Source organism: Pleurodeles waltl, chromosome 7 (genome assembly GCF_031143425.1).
Source record: "Pleurodeles waltl isolate 20211129_DDA chromosome 7, aPleWal1.hap1.20221129, whole genome shotgun sequence".
In the NCBI taxonomy this organism is placed as follows: Eukaryota; Metazoa; Chordata; class Amphibia; order Caudata; family Salamandridae; genus Pleurodeles; species Pleurodeles waltl.
Window position 1 is genome coordinate 70,858,875 of NC_090446.1, and position 25,671 is coordinate 70,884,545.

The following is a 25,671-nucleotide window of genomic DNA, read 5'->3' on the forward strand; positions in this document are numbered from 1 at the left end:
CTACAAATTTGAAGTGGAATATTCCACATTGCGAATTACTCAGGGCTAGAAGGAATTGCAGCACTCTAGAATCTTATAAAGAGGAGGAGAATAGGATGATAAAAAGATTGCAAGCAAGAGGTTATCCAAATAAGGTACTACGAATAGCCAGTAAGAAAGTAACCAAGACCAAAAGGGAAACTTTGTTGATAAAAAACAAGAAGAAGGAGAATGTAATCCCAGAGATGAGGATAATCACAATTTATAATAATGCAAGTCGAGCAATCAGGAGAATAGCGATAAAACACTGGCATGTGGTTAAACATGATCCTGTAATTGGGAAGACCTTGGCCTCTTGTCCACAATTTACGTATCGGAAGGCAAAATCATTACATGACATTTTGGTTCAAAATTATCTGGGTGGACAGGGTAATAAGAATACTGGATGGTTCAGTCAGCAGAAGGGTTTTTACAAGTGTGGCAGGTGCAAGGCATGTAGAAACAGTAGGAATGTTAAGACGTATAAAACAGCTCTGGGTGAGATTAGAAGGATCAATAAAGCTATCTCCTGTGTTTCAGATTATTGCATTTATGTATTACAATACCCCTGTGGGTTACAATATGTTGGCAGTACAATTGGTCCTGTAAAAAAGAGGATTTTGGAACACTATAGAGCCGTCAAGGACTATGACACCTCATACACGGTTGCCAGACATTGGTCGAAGATGTACAATCAAGATGCTAACTGTTTGGTGTATTTTGGAATTGACAAAATTGAGAGAAAGATACGTGGAGGTGACCGAGAGAGGCTCCTGAGAATAATCTGAATACATTATTCTCCTTGGGACTAAGACACCGGGGGGCTTGAACGAGGATGAGGAACGTTATGTACATGTAGGGTTAATGTGATAGTAAAATAGCGAATAGGGTTTTTTCCACTGATTTCCCCATTAGGCTCTCTTGTTAGATTTAATACATTGATATTGGATAAAATTTGTGACATTCTTATGTTAGTCTCATAAGTAAATGGTTTCATGAGAGAGGGTGTGTTTGTTCCGGTATGAAGACAGTTTATTTGTGGCCACAAGTGTGAATAATTGGGCGTTTGTTAATTTCAATAGGAATAGGCAATATGATTAAGCAAACAGGCAATGATGTTGTAGACGTTATTTCAGTTATATACCAAAGGACGAAAATTAGATTGTTTATTGTATTTTATTTAATTCATCTTCTTGTTTTATGAAATGATGGAATATGTAGTGAAACCATTTTAGTTTTCCCTGTTCATGGTAGTATTTCTTCAATGTTTATGGACCGGGGGTATGTAAAGTTAGAGGGGAATGTGCACAGATTTTTTCAATTTGGCCATGATGAAGACACTTTTGTGTTGAAACGCGTTGCCATCTTGGAAGTACTCTTTGAATTGTTATATCAAATAAAGCTTTAGGCTTGAGAAGCTGACACGTTGGGTGCGACTTTCTTTTTCTGCCATTTAACGAAGTGGCAGGAATAACATATATATATATATATATATATATATATATATATATATATATATATATATATAAAAAATAAAAAAACGCTGGCTGCTAGCAAACATTTTTTGAGGGGGGTGTTCTAAAAATACACATTGCCACCGTAGTACCTGCTACTGAAGCTACTGTGTGCGGATGTGACAGCTGTGAAAAGAAACAGCAGAATTCAGCCATTCAGTCACTCATACTGAATTCATCCCATTTTTGAAGAAGGATGACTTACTGCCCTCTGCTGTAGCTTTACTACAAGGAAGAAATAAGTGAATGACAGAAGAGACCAGATGCAGAGGAACCAATGGAATGTCCTATAATTTTACATATAACATTAGTGAAATTAAATGGTCTTGGCTAATGTGAGGCCTAAAAATGCCCAAAGCTAGAACACAAGTTACTTTAACACGTGCAGCATTGGCATAAGGAAATGGAGCAAAGGCAAAACACCACTAATTAGCCATGATGTCTGAATTACAAGATATCAGTGTATAACAAATTTCATAATGTTACAAACCAAATCCTTTTTCAGTTAACATATTACATCTCGGTAGTAATTAAACGTTGGGGCAGAAGAAAAGCTCTCCTGCCAGACATTGCAACAAACACTGGTCATTCAAGGGAATAATAGGTGACTACAGGAAAGTCAGGCAAGCTTGTGTGTGCAACCTATCCCATGCCCAAGTCGTGCATGCAGCAGTGTCCACCATTGAGCAAGGGCGGCGAACAGGCAGATGTAATGCAGTGCTTTGTCAACAGGGAGCTACATTATCTACAGTCAAATGTGGCTGGCATGGGGGAGGGTGGAGCCATAAATGTGCGAAGTGAGCCTTCACATACTAGTAGTATAACTCCATGTCTGGAGGACAGCGACCACCCTGTTCGAACAGGAGAGTAAGCATCTCCCAAATGATTATCGGCTATTTCCCAAGTCCAATCTAGGGTGACAAGCTGAGTGTGGAATTTACAAAAGAAATGCGCAAAGAGAGGGATGGGGATGTTAATGAAAAAATAAAGAAACTCGGGGAGAACCAGCAAATTATCAATAGCAATTCTGCCCACCATGGACAGTGGAAAATGGGTCCAAATGAGCACGTGGTTCTCAAGCCATATCATCAATTTATCATAGTTGGCCCTCCAAATTTCCTTCATGTCCCCAGAATCAACAATATCTCCAAATAACAAACCAGTCTATCGGCTCACTGCAAGAGGTATTCAGTGGTGAAGCGGGTCATCTTTGCACTGAGAGGGAACAGCACTGATTTAAACCAGTTTATATGGATGCCATTGAGTCTACTAAAGCGAACAACCTCGCTTAACACAGGAGGTATATTAACTTAAGAGTCTCACAAGTAAAGCACCACAACATCTACAAACATAGAAATTAACACATGCTTGTTGTGGAAGGTGAATACTATTTGTGGATGATGCTGTGGCATCCAAGCAGCCAAAAGCTGCAAGGCAATAGCAAATAGGATGGGTGACTGGGGGAATCCTTGTCTAGTGAATCTAGACATGGGAAAAAAGGCAGCGATTTTGCCATTAAAGTGCAATCTGGTACAGGGCAAGGTGTAAGAAGTTTAATTCAGTCAACAAACAGAGGACAAAGGCCTAAGCACCGCAGCAGCTGAAACAAATAGGACTACTCCTAAGAATCAAAAGTCTTGGTGACAGGAAGCAAAACTGCTGCTTCCTTAAGGTGGGAATCAATAAAATGCAGCAGTGCAAACATTGTGTGTATAATGTGGGACGTATAACATCTGGGCACAAACCCTAACTGGTCCAGATGGACAATGCCTGGCATCAATAGAGTCAGGCGGGTAGCAAGTAGCTTGGTGAGAAATTTGGCATCCACATTGATCACTGACAGTGGACAATAGGAGTCGCATTGAATAGGCAGCTTACCAGGTTTTCATATACTAACAATGATCTCTTCGAGCAATGTGTGTGGAAGGCTTCCTGTCCAAAGGACATCATCATAAACATCTAGTAAGTGAGGAGCAAGGACCTGCACATCTTCCTTATAAAGAACCTCAGTGAGGCAATCCAGTCCTGGCGCTCCAATGCAGCGGTACTCAAGCTGTCGCAGCTCCAGTTAGTCATGCGGGGCAGGCCTCTGTATAAACACGTGTCAGCCAGGAGGAGGCTTTGCCCAGTCCCCGATCAGCGCTGCGGGGCACTGCATGGCCAGCGGGTTCACTCATTGAGCACAAGACCCAGTTCAATGCCTCCAATCACCCACAGAGTACAGCAGCCTCGATCAGCAGCTCCAAGGAGCAAGCTGATCAAGTCTTCTCCAAAGATCCAAGCCAAGCAGGCTGCGGCACCGCAGGAGAGGAACCACTTCCCATCTGGCACCACTGTGGCCCCTCACGTACAAGTGGTGGCAGCATGTACAAGATGCCCTTTACTACGGTACCAGCCAGTAGGGGAAGGGTAAAGGAACCTCTGTACGGAGGATCTGTACGGATTATCTCCCAGTCGGTGGAGCTGCATCAAGCATCAGCTATCTGGCTGCGCAATCTGGCGGCCCACCTGTTATGCACACTTACATCTGAGTTTTTAGCCATGAAACACTGCATAAAAATGTGTTACAACTGGAGAAGAAACAAAATATACCAGAGTTAAGAAGGGGTTCCTGTCGACGTGGGGGAAACCCAAAAGCAGAGGTCACGCTTGTTTAATCAGATCTCTTTGCTAAGGTGAGTAAGAACGCTTAGGCTAAAAGGCATGAGTATTACGAATAGAAAATCTGAAACCTATATTTGTATCAGGAGGAATAGATATACAAGTAGGGATGTTTATGTGAGTTTCCATATCAATGTCTCAGACAACTGACTTCATTAAAATTGTATTGAGGTATTCACTTGGTACAAAAATCAGACAGGATTTGTGTTCAATTTATTAGGTAGTTGCCTGCAATATATTTTCTACTCCTACCTATATCTCACATGAGACTGTTACGTGCAAAGCATAATGAAGCTAAAATAAAGATTTCGCTAAAATACCTTAATAATCAGGATTTACAAGAGATTGAACTTGCATTAATAGAAATTGCCTGGGTCCAGTCACAACAGAACTGCAAACTTAATCTCTGACATAGACCAGATTAAGACCATTGGGACAAAAACCACAGTAGCCAAAAGAGGACATTACCCTTAAAGACGATCAGCATTTGTTATCCGATCCTTTTGCCCTCGCACAGTAGGCCATGATACACTCCTTTAAAATAAATTACTAGAATCACACACACACATCCATCCCTAGTATTGTTCAAATTTTTCCTCTACAATCGGAGTCAATTAAGCACAATTTAGTCCACAAAGTGCAGTTGTAATAGTGCACAGTGCCTCAAGTCTCATTCATACTATCAATATTCTTCAACATATACATATGCCCAGTAACTCAATTAATAGAATACAATTTGCTTACAATTCCAACTGTACACAGATATCGAAATCAACCTTGGCTTGAATAAAAATTTCAGAAAGAAATCAACTATCACAGAAAGCCTAAAACATATGCACCACTATAGCCTTCGAGCCCGCCGTAGAGGGCTACACTGACTAGTAAATGCCCGTTCCAGCGTTAAACAAGAAAGCGGGACTTTAATGGCAGGTATGGCTCAGCTACGAAGGACTATAGGGCTATGAGAACATTCTGCCACTAGAGGGCAGATTGTCTAATAAACACAACAAAGCCCTCACAGAGCCAGAGGGGACTGAAATCCCTCGGGCTCCGTGAGGCCGTTGGTCACAGCTATTGACGTGAACAAAGAAAATTGGAATGTTGAGGCTCCAGGCTTTTACCAGTCATTAGAAGCCCGGACCACTCCACTGTCTCCAACGGAGCTTCCAACATTCCAATGTTATAATAAAAATGAAATCCTGCTATTTGGCAGCGTAACAATCAATACAATTCCATCGAAATGGTCACCAGCACTGGAAAAAAATGTAAGGAACCTGGGATTCATTTTTTTATTCAGATTTATCATTCACCTTCCTTCCCCCTCTAGACCTCCCAAAACAACACAGAAGCTAACACTTGGAGTGCGAACGGCCACAGAACTCTAACTGATTAAAGAGAGAAAAGCAAGCACCTTGTGGCAACACTTTCTAGAAAAGGACACACTGGTGCTACATATTCTGGAGAACATATGCAATGCATAGAATGGGAAAGAGTTGGGGTTGCAGGGACTAAACATGTAATACAAAGAGGGGCAGAGAATCACAGCCTGCCAAAGGTTTGAGAAGAAAGTGATCCTGCTCTTCAGTAACCTCTCTGCTGCCATACCCTGCCCACTTCTGACAACCTTGTTCCTCTACTCCTTCCCATTGCCCATTCTTTTAAGACAGATGCCGCTTACATTCTATTTCTCAAGGGGGCCAGAGATGCCAGCACAGCCTTCTCCAACTCGGACTCCTGCTTGTCTTCTCCTGCTAAGTTGCAATCAAGGTCTCCCACTGCTCTTCCTGCTAGGGTGAGGAACATCACTGCAGACCAGCTGTAGATGGGAAACTGCGCCATCCTGAGGAGAAAAGAAACATCAGTTAGCTGAAGACTAATCCAACAGCTGCAACAAGCCCACTTCAAGGTGAAGCTGCATGCCCAGCACTCTAATCCAGTCACTAATCCTGCTTTACCTTTCAGGTGATTCATTGTTCATAGGAACATTGGAATGCTGAGAGCTCCATTGAAGACAATGCAGTGCTCCGGCTTCTAATGGCTGGTAGAAGCCTGGAGCTCCAACAATACAAGGTTTGCCTTTCACAGCAAAAGCAGTGAGCAAAGGCCTCACAGAGCCCCAGGGGATTTCAATCCCCTTGGGCTCCCCGAGGCCTTGGTTTTATTTATTAGAGCATTCTGCCCTCTAGTGGTGGAATGTTCTAATAGCCTTACAGGCTGCAGTAGCAGGCTATACAGGCCATTAGAGTCCCGCTCCCTTGTTAAAGGTCCTCATCTTCGGTTCAAAACTTTAACGCTGGAGTGGGCCTTTTATAGTCAGTGTAGCCAACTTCAGCAGACTTTTAGGCTATAAAAGATCATTTTTGGAAAGATAAACATCCACCTGCACCATTTCAAGTTATATGAAGAATACAATGGATTAACAAAAACAGTTTGAGAAACAGAAAAAGAAACAAACACCTATGAGCTGACTCACAGGAGTTAAATTAAAACTACTGAGATCTTCAATTTTTTGCTCATATTTCAAGTTCTCCTTTCCGGTTCATGACTCTAATCCACAGGACACTATTCTTCAGAACAGAACGACCAGGAGGCAGTTTATTCCGGCACATAATTCTTCTGGCTTTTTTTCCACAGAGCAGTATTATTTGGGCACTGTTTGAAGTATCATCACATTTTATACAAACTTTTCCCCCGAGGATTTCGAGAATATTCTCATAATACAGTACTCGGAGGCATCACTCTCACTGTTACATTATCTTATATGATTCTTTTCAAAAGAGCGTCTGTATTTTGATGCACTTTTTCAGTTAAAAAACCCTTGATATTGTTCACAAATGCATTGGATATTTTTAGAAAGAGCATGCACCATTTCAATGACCTTGAATCTCAGTGAAGTGACACTGCTCCTAGAGCAGCTTCGGCAGTTAGAGCAAAACAAGACATGCCTCAAAACTTGCCACTCATCAGTATATCTATGATGTTCTTTTGCAGATTATTCAATTTTTTAGAGTTGGGGGAAAAAGAGAAATGACACTTTTGAAAGACCAATAACATGAATATATAATTCCTATCTAAAAAGACTATTCTCTAGGTCAGTGTTTCCCAAACTTTTTTCGATCGACCCTAGGCTCCCTTGACCTACTGGCTGTGGGCCGCGGCTCCCCATTATGTTACTGTTTTTTTCATGGTGGTGGGATGTAAGCCTGGCCTCAGAAGTACTTTCATTTTTTTTCCACTGGAAATAATTAGGATGAAGCCGATGAAGAGATTATAATCATAGACTATGAGGCAGAGGCAATTTCAAGGGTGAGGCATACAAAATAAAGCTATTTTTGCTTAAAAAATAGGAAGCCCTCCCTCCTGAACCGGATCTATTGGCATGCATGGTTTGGGGAACGTCAACAGCTGGCCCTTGGCCCCCAGCTCAATGAGCCTACTGACCGCAAAACACAGAAAAATACAACATTCCATCTTAAGACTTAAAAAAAAAAAAACAGCGCTGAGTTTTTTTCGATAATCAGCCACCACTAGGTGTCACAATAAAACAAGAGAGGGGCTCAGTATCACCTTTGTGACCAGAGCACACCCAAAAATTCTGACAAACCTGCCCCATCTATTCACTAACCTTCTTTAAGTCTGATATCAAACATCACTTCATGTTAGGTGAGTCATAATCACTATGTGCTTACCACCCTCTGCTTCTACGTGCACCGGGCGTTGTACATATGTATATTGGACATTTGTTTGTACTGTCATGTCTGTGTTAAACAGAGAACTCTCATCACCTGATATAGCCTGCTCTATATCTTCCCACCAGCATTATAATTGCTTATGTACCATCTAACTGTTAATACTTACAGCATTTCTTGTGCCTTTTTGTTGCAATAGTTGCAATAAATAACTGAAAATAACAAATACAAATAATCTTGGAAAAACGATCGATCCGAGTAGCAACCACGATGTGATATTGTGAAATACAGGTACCTGGTACTTTTCACATTTTATCTTAGAATGGCATAAAAAGACTTCCTGAAGTGCATTCAGGTTGAATATTTTTAATGACTAAGATCAGCTACTAAAAGTCAGTGGCATAGCTATCTGGCGTGCAGCGGGTCCAGGAGCAGCAGGGATGCGAGGAACCACATCACTGGTAATGGTTTATTTAATTAAATGCTATCATGTTTTTACGAGACCCTTTTTAGGGCTTCCTCCGTGTTTGCTTTTCTCTGCTAGAGTGTTGTTCTGGGGCGCAGTGAAGAAAGGGGAACTCAGAGGCGCGGTGAAAGGCTAAAAGCCGGAGATTGCAGTTGCATGTCTGTTTATGAAGGTGGAGGAGAAAGAAAAATATACAGCAGACATGGAGAGTGCAGAAAGAGAAGAGAGACAGGCTACTGAGACAAAAGAAAGGGGGAAATAGGAAAAGAGGAGAAGGGCACAAGTGTGAAATGGAGAACAGAGAAGAAAGGGGGTAAACAAAAAGGAAAACTGGCACTAGCAGTTTAAGGAGCCATGAGAAGTCGATAAGACGAAAGCTAGAGAAAGGAGATAACAAGAAGCATAATGGCAAAGGGGATCATGAAATGGGGTAAGATAAGGATGTGAAAGAGAAGAAAAAAGATGGCAGTAGGAGCAAAAGAGTAAAGACAAGATGTAAATGGAAGAAAGGAATGCAGGGTGTAGACGAGGCTACAGCTTTGGCTCCCAAACTGTGTGCAGCGACCCTAGCTAGTTTTGACAGCGCACCGGGGAGCCGCGATGCACAGATTGGGAACCACTACTCTAGCCTATAGTGAGAGCATGGCAGTGTTAGCCAAATCTACCTGTGCAGTGTCCACGAGAATCACACACCACCCCTGTTACCTTGGTACAAGGTCTGGCCTCCGGTCTCCAGATCAGGGTCCATAGAGAGACAAAGGCTGAGGTCGGCTGCAAAGAAATATGCAGAGTAGATGGAAATCCTGGCTGGAACCCCCTCTAATTGCCTTTGGCCCACAAGGTGTTTTTGTAAGGACAATGTTTTCCTTTTGCAAAATCAGTCTGGCGCGCGTATGTACCTAAATGTTAAACCGTTTACGCAGTCTTGGCAATATCATAACATTATACTGTGTGGTTCTCATTCTGTTCTTGTCAATAGAGAGTGAAAGGACATGATGACAATTTAACATGCAGAATCACTGATAATGAAGCTTCTGCGTAATGGCAACTGATTGGGAAATAAAAACACTACCACTAAAATGCAAGCTGTGCTAAAATGAATAAATTAAATCAGAGCATGTTATCTAGGTCAAAGGGCAAGACTCAGCTAAGCCAGAACTTATGTGCCCAGGCCAGGAACTAAAATGGACACACAACACCCTCCTCTATTGCCGAAACAAGAGTCCAAAGAGTGTAAGAGTCCAAAACCTAAAAGCCTAAGAATGCTGTAACAAACTCTAAAAGCATACTTAAAAAAACAAACACAAGAGATACAAAACGACTAAGTTCACAAGCAAAGCAGGCCAACAGAGAGGCTGAATTAAAGGTAATTTGTTGTCACATTTTACAGTTTTTAAAAAGCCAATGGTCAAGTTTTTAACAGTAATTATGGTCCCGCAGGAAGTCCTTGATGTCATCAATAGAGACTGAGACCAGAAAGGACTCCACTTTGGCAGGCGACAAGTTGATCAATGCGTTGGCGGAAAGATCAAGGGAGCAGAAGTGTGCAGAAGCCTCAGTTGCAGAAGGAACTGTGAGGGCAGCACCATCCATTGTGCAAGATGTCATTGGGGCCCACAAATCCACAAGCGGTGGCTTATAGGATGCCTCGCAAATCAACCTCAGTCTGAAGGGGCATGTCTGTGAATGAACCCTCATAGAGAACATTAACAGATCCTTGTCCACAAGAGGCACAGGCTGTTCAGCAAGACACATTATTTGTGCACATTCGAAGAAGCATCAGATGCACTGGAAAACTGGCTGCATACACGTTAGATCTGGTCAGAATGCCAGTGCCCAATTCAGCAAGGAAGCTCCATAGTACTGCATCATGCGCTCGTGACCCACCTGGGCTGGTTGTAGCTCTATCACTCCGCTTTGCTGAGAAGGGACAACCACTGTGTATCAAAAATAGCAGCAGCAGAACACCTCCATTTAATGCCAAAGTAATTCGGAATCTACCAAACACACTTGAAAAGAGTGAAGGTATGGTGGAAGGTATGACTCCAAACACAGTCTGGAACGTGTTGACAAATCCTGAGCCAACAACATAAAAAAAGTGCACAATCCCCACAGTGTTAGATGCGTTGAGAATTCTGGTCACTAACTCTCCAAAATGCCTGGGGATATTGGTATTTAACAGGAACTGGATCTCAGCTGATGACCTTGCTATCTGGAGATCGCAGGGCTCTTTGGCTGATGCCTTTAGTCTGCTCAGCTTGTCAAAATTTATATTTGAAGTAGCAATGTGGGGCCACAAGTCTGCTACCCTTACATCGTGTGTGTGTGTGTGTGTAGCTGTGTGTGTGTGGGGGTGGGGGGGGAGGGAAACATGGCCGCAACAAGTTACCATTCGAGAAATCAAAATCACATTAGAAATTCCTGGACTCTTAGCACAACAGCTTTTATCGTTCAGCACCACAGACCTTCCATTAAAAAGTATCTGAAATACTGGATGAACCAAAGAGACAGGAGTACACTTCAGATAGCATGCCAAATTCATGATCTCTGTGTTGCCAAGGCCCTGCTTACAAATCACAGAATGACTAACAGTGTTCTCACATTTGCTTCCGCTGCTAAGAAAGACCTCTGTTTCGCTGTTCATACATTTAAAATCGAAAGGCAACTCCCACACTTTATGCATGTAACTGTCTCCTAGCAGCTCAAATCGGCCTACTGCAAACTGTTTTAAACAGTTTGTGAAACTAAAGGTGGTAATTGGCAGATTTATAACTCCATGTATTAACCATGCAGCCAAGGGAATTTATACCACAGTAAAAGGCATTTTTTCTAGATTCTCAATGTGAAGCATGATGAAACTAGCTTCTTTTTTAGCCATTATCTGTTGGTGTCTGGACAAATTAAATGTAGCAAATAATTTGGATGCGTTAACATGCTTCCAAGGCACGCAACAATTTTTTAGAACCTGCAATGTCCAACCTAACTGCATGATGAAGTGCAGCAGGCTTCGTCCATGTTATAAAAAGGAAATGCCATTCTGAATAGTGTCAATTGCAGAAGACACAATATTATTTAGGGTGTAAATTATGTTGGACAAAGTGTTCATGCCATTATCAACAACAGCTAAAGCCTTTTCCATGTTTTCTTTACCTATCTGCTTAAATGTGCAGCAGCTTCCGTTTGGGAAAGCTTCCAGATTTCGTTATATATGGCATACAGAAAGCAATTTGAGCTTGGTTTCCTGGGACATAAAAAGAGATCTTGTAAGTCAGCTTCCTCGGAAAGGAGACTAAGGTGTTCTTTAACAGCTGCTAAGGTGGAAGAACGTAACCATCCTTGGCACAATTTACCCACACTATGGCCCTCATTTAGACTCTGGCGGTCGTTTGGCAACCAGGGTTAATGTGGCGGTATAACTGCCAACAAGCTGGCAGTGTATACTGCCGCATTAGGAGTGCCGCTGCCAACCCGCCACATCTCCACTCATACCGCCATGGGTTATGAACTGCCAGGCCAGAGATGCACATCTCCGACCCGGCGGTCCACAGCAGACTGCCGGCGGCATTATGAGCCAGCCTACTGCCATGGATTCCACGGCGGTAGCACCGCCACGAAAACCATGGTGGTAGGGCTACCGGTGTCAGGGAATTCCTTCCCTGTCACCAGTAGACCCCAACCCCCCCCCCCCCAGCAAGCATCTAACCACCCTTACACAGATGGCGTCCCCCACCGCTCTACAGTCACAGTGCCTCCCTACTTACATGACGCCCCCACCGTGCTGCTTAAATGACACCGCCCCTACTTACATGACATGCACCCTCCCCGCACACATACACCCACCACGCATACACCCATTCACTTACATTTCCAGACACGCATCCACTCACACTCATCCATACACGCATTCACTCACACATACATGCATTCACTCACACATACTCACATGCATTCAGGCATGCATTCACTCACACATATTCACACGCATTCAGGCAACGCATTCACTCACATATACACAAATATATCCAAACAAGCATACTCACAAGCATACACACCGATTTGCAGACACTCACTCACTTCAACATTCATTCATGCCTTCACACACACGCATATGACCATGCGTACACCACAGCACTCAGAGTCACATTCAAACACGCGCATTCATACACACACGCAGACACCACACACAACACCCCCCACTCTCCCTCCCCTGTTGGGCTCCCGACTTACCTTGTCCGGCGAGGAGGTCGTCCGGCAGGGAAGGGGCGCTACCACTGCCGGCAGCGCCCCACCAGCAGAACACCACCTGGTCTTAATACGGCTGGCGGTGTCCTTCTGGCGGGGCAGTGCAGGTGGTAGCAAAGCCAGTGCGCTGCCGTCCATCAGCATGGCTACTGCCTGATTTCCGCCCTAAGTGTGGCGGAAATCCAGCAGTACCCATTATATGGCGGGCGGAAGACCACCAGCACTGGCGGTCTCCTGGTCTCCTGGCACCCGTGGCTTTGGTGGTCTTGCTTGGAGACAGCCAAAGTCATAATAAGGGCCTATATGTAGTAACAATATCTGAATATTGAGCCGAGACATAGTGATGGTGTGGCCTGCTTGTCCTGAAACATCCTAAGAAATTAACAGAACGTTCCCGGCAACTATTTGTGACCATTGGCCACAATAACCACCCGCGAGGAATTAAAGGTATTGTTCTGAACCCAAGCAGTGAGCTGATCTTCAGTGACATTCAAAAATGTTTGCCAATTGTGAAATTTAGCTGGTATGGGGATACTGGTCAGGTTTAATTCTTTTACTTTTGCCAACCCCAAACAGGAGGTTTGCTGGGCAGTGTGATTTAAAAATACTATTTGTAAAGGAATAAGGCATGATCTAAAAAAAAATCTTCCCTACCCTTTATCTGCCAATCTTTTTCCCCATACATTCTTCAAATCAATATGTATTTCCAGTACTCATTTCCTTCAACTGCAAGCCGGGGAACAAAGGAGTCTGAATAGATCAAATGTGTGTCTGTTAGCAGTTTTTTTCTCACTTAAGAAGGTGGCAATTTAAAGTAATACGACTCAGCATTTCTAGTGTCATGCCCAGTAAAATATGCAACCTTTTCAATATATGTTTTAGAGCTCCCCACAGGTGGAGCCGGACAATGTTCCCGTTGTGTGTGATTAAAGACGAATCTTGGTGTACTAGCTCTGTGCAGAATGTAATGTCCGTAATGGTGATAACAAAACACTTCTCCATAATTCACAGTGTTCATTTATACATCTTCACTTTCAAAGACAGCATAATATTCAAGCTCAGAAAGCATAGACTCAACTGTTTTATCATCCCAGTCTTCGGAAACAACACCAGGTGTAATAACATTACTTGTTGAAATTCTAAACAAGTATGGAATTTGAATGACCTCAGTAGGACCATATATATCAAAGGGCACTTTATCCCAAACAATCCCATCTTGAGTCGGAACTGCTGAAATGTTCACAAGGGACGTTTCTTCGGATGTTATTGGGAAGACAGGCAGGGGTGTGGAATTTATTAAAATATCTACTTGTCCAGGGGACAGGTTGCTTCTCAAATCTACTTGTCCTGTAAAAAGATCTACTTGTCCCTTTGGTACCATGTAGTGTGGCGACAAATTATGGCAGCAATTAATAGCCTCTCTGATTATGCCAGGGCTACTACCATAGTAGGGCTTGAATACTTGGAGTTTCAATCCCTACTGTAGCAATTTCCTTATTTTGCCACCTTTCTGCAGATCTGCATACTGGGGCTGGAGGAAGCAGTGAGCAATAGTTCCAGGGCTGGAATGCCTTTGAGTCTGCAAACCTACTAACCTGCATGTTTTAAAGATTTTTACCAGCTTCTCTCTAATATTTTCCCATAATAAGAAAGGTTGGACATTTACTCCTGACAATGGCAGAATTAGAACTTCTTCCAGGGTTGGGAAGAAAGTGGCTGGAGGGAAAATGAACTTGCAAATGCTCAATAGATTTTCACATGAGCAAATCTACACATCGTATTTACCCACGCAAAAATACAGTTCACAAATATTTTATAGGGGTATGACATATACCATGGGTGCACTTTTGTGACTTTCTTTAAGAATTTGGGGCCACAAGTAGGTAGGTTCAGATTTGTGACCTGCAAATTGCGAGTCGCAAATCCGAATGTAGGATGGTGTCCTTGACACCATCTGTGATTCGCAAGGGCTTCGCAAATGCCCACATCATGAATAATCATGAGGTGGGTCGCAATTTGCGACCCCCTCACGAATGGTGGCCTGCTGGAGACAGCAGACCACCATGTCTGTGACTGCTTTTCAATAAAGCAGTTTTTTTTGTAATGCAGCCCGTTTTCCTTAAAGGAAAACGAGATGCATAACAAGAACGAAAAATGAAACGTTTTCGTTTCATTTTTTCAGAGCAGGCAGTGGTCCACAGGACCACTGCTTGCTCTGAAAAAATTTTACAGTGACATTCACAATGGGAAAGGGGTCCCATGGGGATCCCTTCCCTTTTGCGAAAGTGTTAGCACCCATTTGAAATGGGTGCAAACTGCGATTGGTTTGCGCCCGCGTTCGCGGTCACAAAACAATCCTACATTGCACTGCGAGTTGCAATTAGGAAGGGAACACCCCTTACTAATTGCGAGTCGCAAACCCGTTTTGTGATTCGGTAACCAGGTTACTGAATCGCAAAACTGGGTTTGTGCATCGCAGTGTGCTTTTTGCACGTCGCAAACAGCGAAAGTCGCTGTTTGCGACATGCAAAAAGCTACCTACATGTGGGTCTTGGTCCCTAATTAGGTCTGGTGTTAACAAAGACATTTTGTTTTTATTAAACTTCTATTTCTCTCTCTTTCGGCTGGCTTTACTGTGAGTGATCGCATTCCACAAGGAGCATATTGCCACACAAAGTAGTTTTGTTCAGTGTCAGGAACTACAGTGGCAATCAGTGACGTAACGAAACTGGAGGGTGCCCCTTTGCAAAGAACATGGAGGAGCCCCCTCTCCAGACTCACTCAGGGCAGGTGCTGTGCTGACGGGGCCCCCTGGAGGGCGGCTGCGGGGCCTTTGTTATGCCGCTGGTGGCAACGTGTGCTTTAAGAGTTCAAAAACTTTTTTGGGGGGGTTTTGCCAATGTTTGTTACAATGTTGAGGGCCTGGTAGCTCCCACAACAATAAAGTGTTACAAAAGCCATGTCAGAACAAGACACGCATTGATGAAACTAAAAGACTTATAAAAATATGTCAGATTAGTTGGCTTTGTCAGTGTTTGTTTATTTTCATGCTTCCCATAATCGTGTTGAAAATGGTTACACTGATTTTCCATTAGAAATATTTTTGGGAAATACTAGCATGCATCAACACATTTTACTAAATGACACTTCATTTGCATATAATCAGAGAGCATTCTGGGAGCATTATACTTAGCCTCTTAGCCTAAACTTTTCAAACATGTGTGTACAAGTTTTTTTTTTTTGTACTGGAACCAACTTCAGTAGTGAAGTGTGACCTTAAAACATTTATTTACAGCACGCACCCTAATAATGAAGGCTTTCAAATAATGAACCATAAATACAAGTGCGAACAGCATTATCTTTTGGAAACACATTACCTCAACTGCAGAGAGTTCAACTCTCTGTAAACAGGCAGCCAAAGGGTTTGTGCTGCAGGGGGTTGGGCCTACTTGTCCCAAGGACAAAGTAAACATAAAAACTTGTTGCCCTTTACCCCAAACAAGATGTCCCGGGCGTCGGGCAATAGGAATTCCACATCCCTGACAGGTAAGGGGTTAAAACCACATCCACTGGCTTAACGGCAGAGCGTTCAGGAAGATAGTGACCATTTATTAAAAGAAAGAAAACAATGACGAAATCAATCCAAAGCAAAAATGCAAGCAATGTCAATAGTATCCACAGATAATACCATGGTTAAACCAAATAGTTATTTTTAAGCCATATGGACAGCTTATGTGTCTTTGATATAGTTTCTGCTGCAGAAGCAGATGAATTTGAAGAAAAGTTGTCAATGTCGATGACATAACCAGAAGCAGTCTGTGAATACACAGGAGCCGGCTCAGAGCCAGTGGATGGACCCTACTGTTGTGGAAGTAGATAGTAGACAATGATACCCGTCTATGTAGAATTGGAGTAGTAAAGCTCCAACATCTTGGACGTTTTTTGTCAGTGAAGTGGCAACAGGAATGAGCAGAAGCTCATTCACCACTCTTCCCAAGCTCCAAGAGGCAGGTATAGCATTGTTGGTTACATTGGTGCTTGCAAAAACGTTGTTTACTGCTTTTAGAAGTATATCCTGTTGGGTAGTGAGAGGACAGCAGGTACTACCCAAGGGACCTGTTGGTCTACAGCGCAGGATCGACCACATGGTGCAAACTGATGTTGTCAATTGAGACAAATGTGTTCCCTTTGGGTCCAGGCAGCAGTGGTAGGATGACAGTTCTGGCATCGTGTACTCCCAGGACTGAAACTAGTGCCCTGTAGGATGGGGATGAATTCCTTCTTCACAGCAATCTTTTCATGAACTAGATCCCCAACTTTGGGAATCCAGCCTGTAGATGTTGTTGGCAAATCCCTTATTCCTAAAGTGGCGGCACAGGCAGATACATTTTCATCACGGAATTGTAGCTCCTATAAAACAGCGACACATTCATTTATCTTAAACAATGTGTCTGGCGTCACCGCCTCAGGGCCAGCAAGATCCGGGACAATACATAGATATCCCAAATAGGACCTCATAAAGGGTGCAACATCCCAAGGGCCCTCTGGGCAGATTATTTAGTGTTCTCTGGACCTACTATAGATGATGAAGCCAACTACGGCCTGAACCTAATACCTTCGCTGTTAAGGATTGCTTTAAGTTTCGGATCCTCCTCTCCACGACCAAATTACCCTCTGGATGGTAGGGGGAGAAGTAATGGAGCTCAACACCCACTGCCCCCATAGTGTCCCTGAATGCCCTGGAGGCAAAAGCAGGACCCTGGTCAGAAGGGAATGTTGCAACCGCATATGTGCCGATAAAGACTTGCAAATCTTCAATAACATTTCAAGCGCCAGCCGGCCATTGTGGCCACAGGAATCTAGAACAAGAGTCAACAGCGACTAAGATGTATTTCTATGCCACATCAGGTTGTAAGGGACCGCAGTGGTCCAGGTACACCCATTGGAATTGTCTGACTAAGACTAAGAGGGATGCTGCGGTGGAGGTTTAATAATGGACCCTTTTATTTGCTGACAAATGTCACAACAAAGGACATATTGGTTGGTCCGTATATGTATAGACTTGGCCACCAAAAGCGTTTTTGTAAAAAACAAATTGTAGCCGCCACACCTGTGTGAGCAGAAGAAACACCCCCATGAACTGCTTTGGTGAGATCTAATCTCTGGTCATGGTTGGGGATCACATGAACGCCCACGCTTTCATAGCAGCCAGCCTCCCATTATCCAATGTTGTGTGAGAACGAGTAATTGGACCAACAGAAGCCGTAGCAATTGCAGATTTGGCAGCTTAATCCACCAAAGTGTTTCCTACATGTCCTACTACACTTTGATGGCCCAATGTATGTACCAAAAGAACATTGGTAGTCTGTCCTGAAGATCAGCTACTCTCCCCCAAAAGTTTGAGTTTAATGGTGTTTCCGCTTAGAACCTCTGAAGCCGTTCAGGTTCCAGTGATTGAGATAACCGCTACAGGACTGGACACAGTAATACGAATCACACACAGTTAGTGTGAGCTGTTCAGCATCCATATCTTGCGGTGCCAAGACAAGAGCCTTAAGCTCTGCTAGCTGTGCAGTGCAGTCCTCTAGGGTCCGCGTGTGGGTATTTTGAGGGTGGAAGGTACCATCCCTCACCACCCCGCTTACGGCTGCGCAGGCAGCTGAGTATTGATGTTTAGTACCTACAGCTGGTTGGGCTGAACCATCAGTGTAAATGATAGTTTGGTACTGGTCAAGTGGTAGCATGTTACTAGGCGCGGAGTACTCCTGTTCATGTTGGAGAAATTCTTGTGTCTGTAGTTTTGGGTCAAAGATGTAATCCACATTAGTGACAGTCAGAAAGATTGCCCACTGAATCCAAAGTGGATGTAATGCTTTAGCATTTGGGACACTAGCTTTGGTGACAGCCTCTAAGGCTGGTATCAGGGAAACAACAATAATGTGTTTTCCAAGTGGCCTCTTCTTAATGACAGCCATCTGTACAGCAGACAGTATTTTTTCTGTTGGTGCTAAATGTTGTTCTGCGTTCAAGTATAACGGGAGTACCGTGTCACCCTCCTTGAAAGTGGCATAGGTAAACCCAAAGGCACCAGCAATTTTTTTGATGATCAGATTTGTTTTGTTGTTTTGTGTGCGCAAGTGTTTAGCTTCTAACATGTCCTGTTGCAGTTCTCTGAGAATGCATGTGTGTTCTGGTGTCCAGTGTTGCATGAGAAATCTGCTGATAGCTCGAATCCCAAAAATAGGACACTGAGATAGGCAATAATAGTTTTCTTAAAATTGAATTTGTAGCCCTGGGCATCGAATCCTAACACAATCCGGTCCACCCTGGCCAGATGTATGTTGAGGTCGTCGTTTGATAGATAGTATCCACATAAGACTACACCTCTGGATCAATGTCATCTAATATTGATGTTACTCGGGATGAAAACAAACCTGGGCTGTTCTTATACACTTGTGGCAATCGACAAAAGCGCTGCTAAGAGCCTAATGAGCAGAAAGCGCTTAGATCCCGACTTTCAGGTACTAGATTTTGGCAGAAAAAAAGCACTGGAAATATCCAGGTTTTTATTGTATTTTTTGCGCACTATGTTGTTAATTAGTGCTGTGCTTTGTGCATTCTGTATGGCGTGAGTGTGTGTGTGACTGTTTAAGTGTCTGCAATCTAAGACTATCCTATGTGATTGTTTGGTTTTGCAACAGGGAATAACAGGTTATTCATTGCAGAGATGCAGGGCTCAATTACTCCCTGGTACTCGAGTTGTGTGAGATTCTCTCTCACTGGAGCATTAGCTGCATGTTTAATGGGATATTAAGGTTGAGGCTGTGGTGCAGACCTAATAGGTATTAGATGGTAGTAGGAATCTTTATCCCATCGTATATGGTTGCGATACAGTGCAGGAGCCTGCGCTAAAGCCCAATCAGCAGCATAGGCTTCCTTTACCACGTCTGGAACCAGGACTGGGAAAGAAAGCAAAATTAAATCTTCCCCAGGTGGGAGCTTGCGGGCAAATTCAGGAGGCCAATCTTTTTCTGCCAATAGTATATTGCAACTTAGTGCTTCCCAGAATATTATGTCAATGGTATGCTCAAGGCCCCCTTCCATTTGGATATTTAATTTGAAAAAACACTGTCGGGTCGGGAGGCGTGCCTGTCCGTTGTCTCGACTAAAAGTTAATTGTTTGTTGCTGTCACAGCCAGAAGATCTATAAGATTCTGGCGACATAGCGTGACTTATGCTGCGCTGTCTCGCAGAGTCACTGCCCACATCCTCTTCTTCAACAATGTTAAATTTAAATTTAAAGGAAATTATTTGCAGCTGCAGAAACAGCTAATGAATCAGGTAGAAAGGCAAAATTGAGTGCTACACAACCCTTGGAGCAAAGAGGTTTAAATATGAAAGATATTCAGAGACTGTGTGGGGGTTCAAATAAGAAGATAAGGATTGAAGAAAGTGATGTAAAATTCTTGAGATGGACTGGAGGAGAGGGGATGAAGCAAGGTAGCAAACTAACTAAACGTCCTCCTCCTCCTCATTCCAAAACTTGTGGCACCCTAAGTACATTTTTCACCTGTAAGTACCTTCTCTATATGAATCAGGGCAGATTTCATTGCAATCCTTTGGCAGGGACCAGCTTTGTAAAGGGGGAAACGTTGCCTACTAGTGACTTTAAACATATTAATGGAGTTAAAATCTCTTTAAAAAGGCACACACTAGCACACTCACAGACGTGTTCTCCTGTGAGCATTTCCTCCATCTTGGGAGGACGAAAGAGTAAATCAGTCTTACCATACACTCAAATGTCATCCCGGTCCAAAAGGAACCCATTTCTAGGACGTGTTCTTTCCCAAGTAATGTGTGTGTGTGTGTATTCTGGAACAGAGGAACAGTACCTCAGGTAGCTGAAATGTGATAAGGGTGTGTTTTATCATAAACACAGCTGATACGAGCCATAAAATCTTAGTGAGTATGGTAAACGAATGAGTGTGCGAGTATCGAAACAATAACAGCCTATCTCAAACACTGAAATGAATGACAGAGTGTATGATGTAGCTAAACCATGAGATTTGACACCACTTTGTTTCATTTAAGGACTATCCTGGCTGCAACTTAAGGCTGCATTTATGACTTAGTAAAGAATTACAGGCCTGAAATTGGGGGGGGGGGGGGGGGGGGGGGGGGGTGTCTACAGTTCTAGCTGCTTACTATTGGGAGATTTTTACTGAGATATGGGAAGGTTACTAATGCTATAATCCTGGGCCGAGTAAACTAGAATGACAATGGGAGAGTGGAAGGGAACCTGGCAGTGGAACAATATGATATTGCCCAAGACATGTTTTCGAACTAATACTATGGTGTAGTTATTTATCAATGCACAAATGGTATATATTATGAACCGTTATGAGAATCTGGGGCTTTTAGTTTATTTTATTACTTCTAGACAACTGCTGAGCTATTATCAAACGTCTTTCAGGTATTTATTTAAAACGGGATGATTCTTTTTTTTTTAATATTTACTTTATACACCAACCAGTGCCTAATTTGTGCTTGTTGTTTCCAGTGCCGAGCACCAGCACATATTCTTCTGCCTCAAGCATTTACTGCGAGCAAAAGACACATATGGGCAAGACGGAGGAAGATAAAAACAGAAGCGTCACAAAGGGAGAAAGCAAAAAGCTGCAGGAGTGAGCTGAAGGGGCAGGGATGGCTGTAAATGGATTAATGAGATCCAAGATGTCTTCGGGATTACTCTGCCTCAGTATTCTATGCATGCACACTTAACTGAAGCAGTCGCGTGCTTGAGAGGAGAGCTTTGAGCACCAGCACGTTTTTATTTACAAATTAAGCACTCACACCAACTTGTTAAATGAAACAGAGGTGACTGCTTATGTAAACTGGTGTTTCATATAAAAATATCAGTAGATCAACAATAAAAACATTCTAAAGCGCTGCTTGAATGTGACCTCAGGGTTTGACGGTAAGAACTCCCTCGGCCCCCTTAACACAGGAACATAGGAGAAACAGCGACTATAAGAGCACAGCACAAACGCACTGTAACAAGAGCTCTAATCTTTTGTTATTTCCACTGAGTAAACAATTAGCATACCACTAACACACACAAAGAAACGCACTGCGATTTCTAATACAACACAAAAAGTACAATAGGCGAATGCTTTTCATAGTTAATCTGAGATTATGCCCTTATGTGTGTTGTGCATGGGTTAAGGGAACGCCTTTAGACAGTAACACTACTTAGCCGTACCAAGTGCCATGCATCACACGTTAGAAGAATACGTTTGCGATCTTTTCCCTCATTACCGCAATGCCTGAGATTGTCACGCAAAAGAACCGTGTCCAGAACTGCGGTAAATCCTTCTAATTCCAGTTTCTCACTTTGCTAGGTATGCTCCTAGTAGTGTTTATCAAAGGCCACAAGGTGGCGCTGGTGTATAACTGGATGTATAGGATTATCCATATATTACAATATTTATACGGTTCCCTCGCCTTCATCGTTGGATTTTGCTTTGCGAGAAAGTGTCACTCATAGTCGGTGAAATATCGCTCATAATTACAATGAAATTATGAAAATGTCACACATAACAAACCTTGGCAGCTATGATCACAAGAGTGGACATTGGCTGTTTGGGAACCACACTCCAAATTTAGAGGCGCAGAAAGTGCAAATGACCGATATGTATGTAGATATGACTAGTTAAGAGAGGAGTAGGAAAGAAAGGCCGAAGATATTAGGGGAAAAAGTCACCAATGGCTGAAATTCTGCTGAGTCAGTGTTTGGTGGTGATGACTCATGAGGTCCCTTTTTTTTTTTTTTTTTTTTTACAAATTGGATGTTTTGTTTTACATCAGAATTGTATAATATCATTCTTAAGGAGTTAGTTGTGAAGGAGCCTGGGCTGCGACAGTGGCATCAAACAATACCCACCAGCTGGTATCCTCAATGTTTAGGTCTGCATGCTTCGTTTGTTTTAGTATTTTATGTATTGCCAGGTCTCTTTTCAATGGAAAATTATATATATATATATATATATATATATATATATATATATATACACACACACACACACACACACACACACACACACACACACACACACTATATATATACTGGCTTCAGACCGTAGTGAGCACCTTCTGCAAAGTACTTAACTACTATTCACAGAGGGTGACAGTAGGAACGGGCCACTGGCCCGGTGTTGCCAAGTATCCCACAATCCCACATGGTGTGCCACACAGAGACTTCCCTTAGTCTCCTTGGATCGATCACTTTTCTAATAGGAATGGGTGACAGGGGACATCTGTCTACATGGCGTGTTTGTTGGTGTGTGTAGATATTACTCCCTAACTCTGCATTTCTAGTTGGAATGAACATAAACTAGATGTATAGTTCTTAGTTGAGGGTGCATGTGACAACAGATGGTGTAAAGGTAATCACTGGGGGATGAGGGATCGTTAGGGAGTAGTAGTACTCAACTGAAAGGAGGATAAGAGGAGATAGAAGTTAAATGGACAGATAAGTGTGTTCAAATATTTTATTAACTCAGTGCTGTAGCGGCACTTACGTCCAGGCCTGGGCTAGAGATAACTTTAGCTATTTCACTTCTAAAGCCAATGTGTCTAGAGATAAAAACAGCAAAAGGTCTGACCCCCCGACCCATCATTCACCCGACAAGAATCACAACCAGGAAGCTGTCTCACAGGGACAGCTTGCCATTGCAAATCAGATACTACCAAAACTTAGGGGGTCGACATAAGATTGTCAAATAAATAAAAACATTGTTTAAAACAATTTACCACATATTCTTGACATTATAGATTGTTTTCTGGTGTAATACTAATTGATCTGGTCATATTTGTTATATCATTTTTTGGTCCATGAGACAAAACGGTGTGCCAGGTAGTGCTTAAAAAGATTTAAATAAATAGGATGCTCAAGAATGGTCATGTTAATATACGTACAGTCGTGAAGCTGAATTTATGCACTATTTTTCCACTACAGTAGTATTTTATAATAAGGTACCAAACAAATAGAAAATCAGAACTGGTTTCTGAGGGTTGTAAAATATTCATAACCACTAGACATAGAACATGTTGCCAAACCGGTTTAGCAGGCCACCGAACTGGGTGGCCTGGGGGGGGGGGGGGGGGGATGACGAGGGCGCAGATCCTTGTTTACTGTTTTCCCAGGTGATGCTTTTTGGCATCGGTTTCCTTCACAGTAACAGTAATCTGCCTACCAGCTGACAGAGGTGTGTTTGTTATGGTGTTCATGGGGGCTTTACCTGCTCTTAAGTGAGCTCTCTAAAATGCCTGACCCTGGCTCCTGCAAGTGATGCTGACTTATTTGCTTCCATTATTTGCCAGGGTGGTCAGGCTGTCAACCGAAACTCCTGCATTATATCAATCAGTTGAAAAAACAAGCATTTGCAATGGGTCTTGCATTTGCTCACGTTAGAGCTATTAGCGTTGTAAACTCCTAACAGGACTTTTCTTGCCACAGAAACTAATAATGAAAAGTAAAACAGTTTCACATGTGCAAGCCGATGGTCGCCATAAGCGTGAAGGAGACACAGAAAAGGAAACATAAGTTCGCTAGTAGTGAAACTTATCAGCAAAAGTACAATTATCCTTATAACCAGCAGAATGTTTACATATGTTTTCAGTAGTTTACTGGTGCACTCGAGGAGGGCTAACCACTGGAAAAGACATGACCTATGCATGCCTTTCACAAGTGGAATCAATCGATTTTTAAAAGGCAAGCCCACAAACTATTGAAAGTGACAGGCGTGACATGGGCGTGGTTAGACACCCACAGAATTTATTACGACATGGTCCAGAGCTCTTTCGCGTGCTCAACCCTAAAAACACAGTCAATGGGAAGTAAAACAGGTGAACGTGATCCTGTAGCTGGTACATGTCATGTAGGAATATGTACCATGGCAATGAAAAAGGTGCCCTTAAGTGACAACAGAAAACAAGCATCGGCAAAGCCAATAGGTCTGCCTCGTTTTAGATTACATGAGTTCCTGGATGTAATTGTTGTACGTCAGGTTTGGTTGCTGCCAGTTGACAAGTATGTATTACGTCTGTCTATGTTAAAAAGAGCATAGTGCAAGCATCCTACCTAAACTGGCAGTTTCAGCTCAAAAGAAATAAGCAGAGTTGAGCCTGCTTTAAATGCCAAATCCACAAAACTAGACTTAAATAATGTGAACTGAATATTGCATTTGTCATCTTTTCAGATGTGAACACTACATTAGCTAACCTTAACTAAAACATCACTCAAAGGCACTACCACAGGATTTCATCTGCCTTGTTTCCACTCACAAGTTCAGTGCCACAGAATGCAGTGGAATAAATCAGTCCAATATAATACTCATGGGTAACCTCCCTCTATAGTGTTACCACGCATTACCCACAACCCAGGTACACGATGCGCGGCACCATTACATGTTTCCCTAAAGCAAAGATATAGAGGCAGGTGGGAACAATAACAGTGCAAAACTGGTCACCCCTCCTGACTGACAACTCACACACACACACACACACACCCCTCTTCCCCCAAAAAATGTAGGTAACAGTGAGTGGGCATTTCATCACAGATTGCAAAAGAACACTACTTACAATGTAATTAAGACTATAAGCTTCCATTACCGTGCGTGTCAGGTTGTGTATGTGTGACTGCCTGGGTGTGTGTCTTATTTGTGCATGAGGATGTTTTCTAGCATAATAGTGTGCGTAACGGGATAGTTTCTGCCGTACATAATGATGCATTATTGTGGGTGTGTTGGTGTGAGGCTCTGTGGATCTGGGCTGTGTGAATATATGACGGGTATTAGTTAAACTGGTTGTGTGATTTGGCGTGTCAAACAGTGTGAGCATGTCACACGCGTGTGCATCTAAGTGGAACATGGTAAAGAGTAGGCAATGCTTCAGAACATGTTCCTGGTTCTATGTGAAGCATTTTTAATGCCCCAGGGCTAGGGTCACAGCTATAAATATCCTCAAGTAATTACATAAATCTACCTAGGAGGATTATCTAGGAGAGATGTCCAAGTGCTTT

At 42.8% G+C, this 25,671-nt stretch overlaps 1 protein-coding gene across 1 annotated transcript in view; it reads right to left on the minus strand.

Annotated features, from left to right (window-relative positions):
• Window positions 1–25,671, minus strand: part of M6PR (mannose-6-phosphate receptor, cation dependent) — a 69,214-nt gene that overhangs the window by 37,042 nt on the left and 6,501 nt on the right. The window contains exon 2 of the mRNA XM_069242959.1: window positions 5,872–6,033. Within this exon, the coding sequence (XP_069099060.1) occupies window positions 5,872–6,033 (162 nt within the window). The remainder of the gene's footprint in view (window positions 1–5,871; window positions 6,034–25,671) is intronic.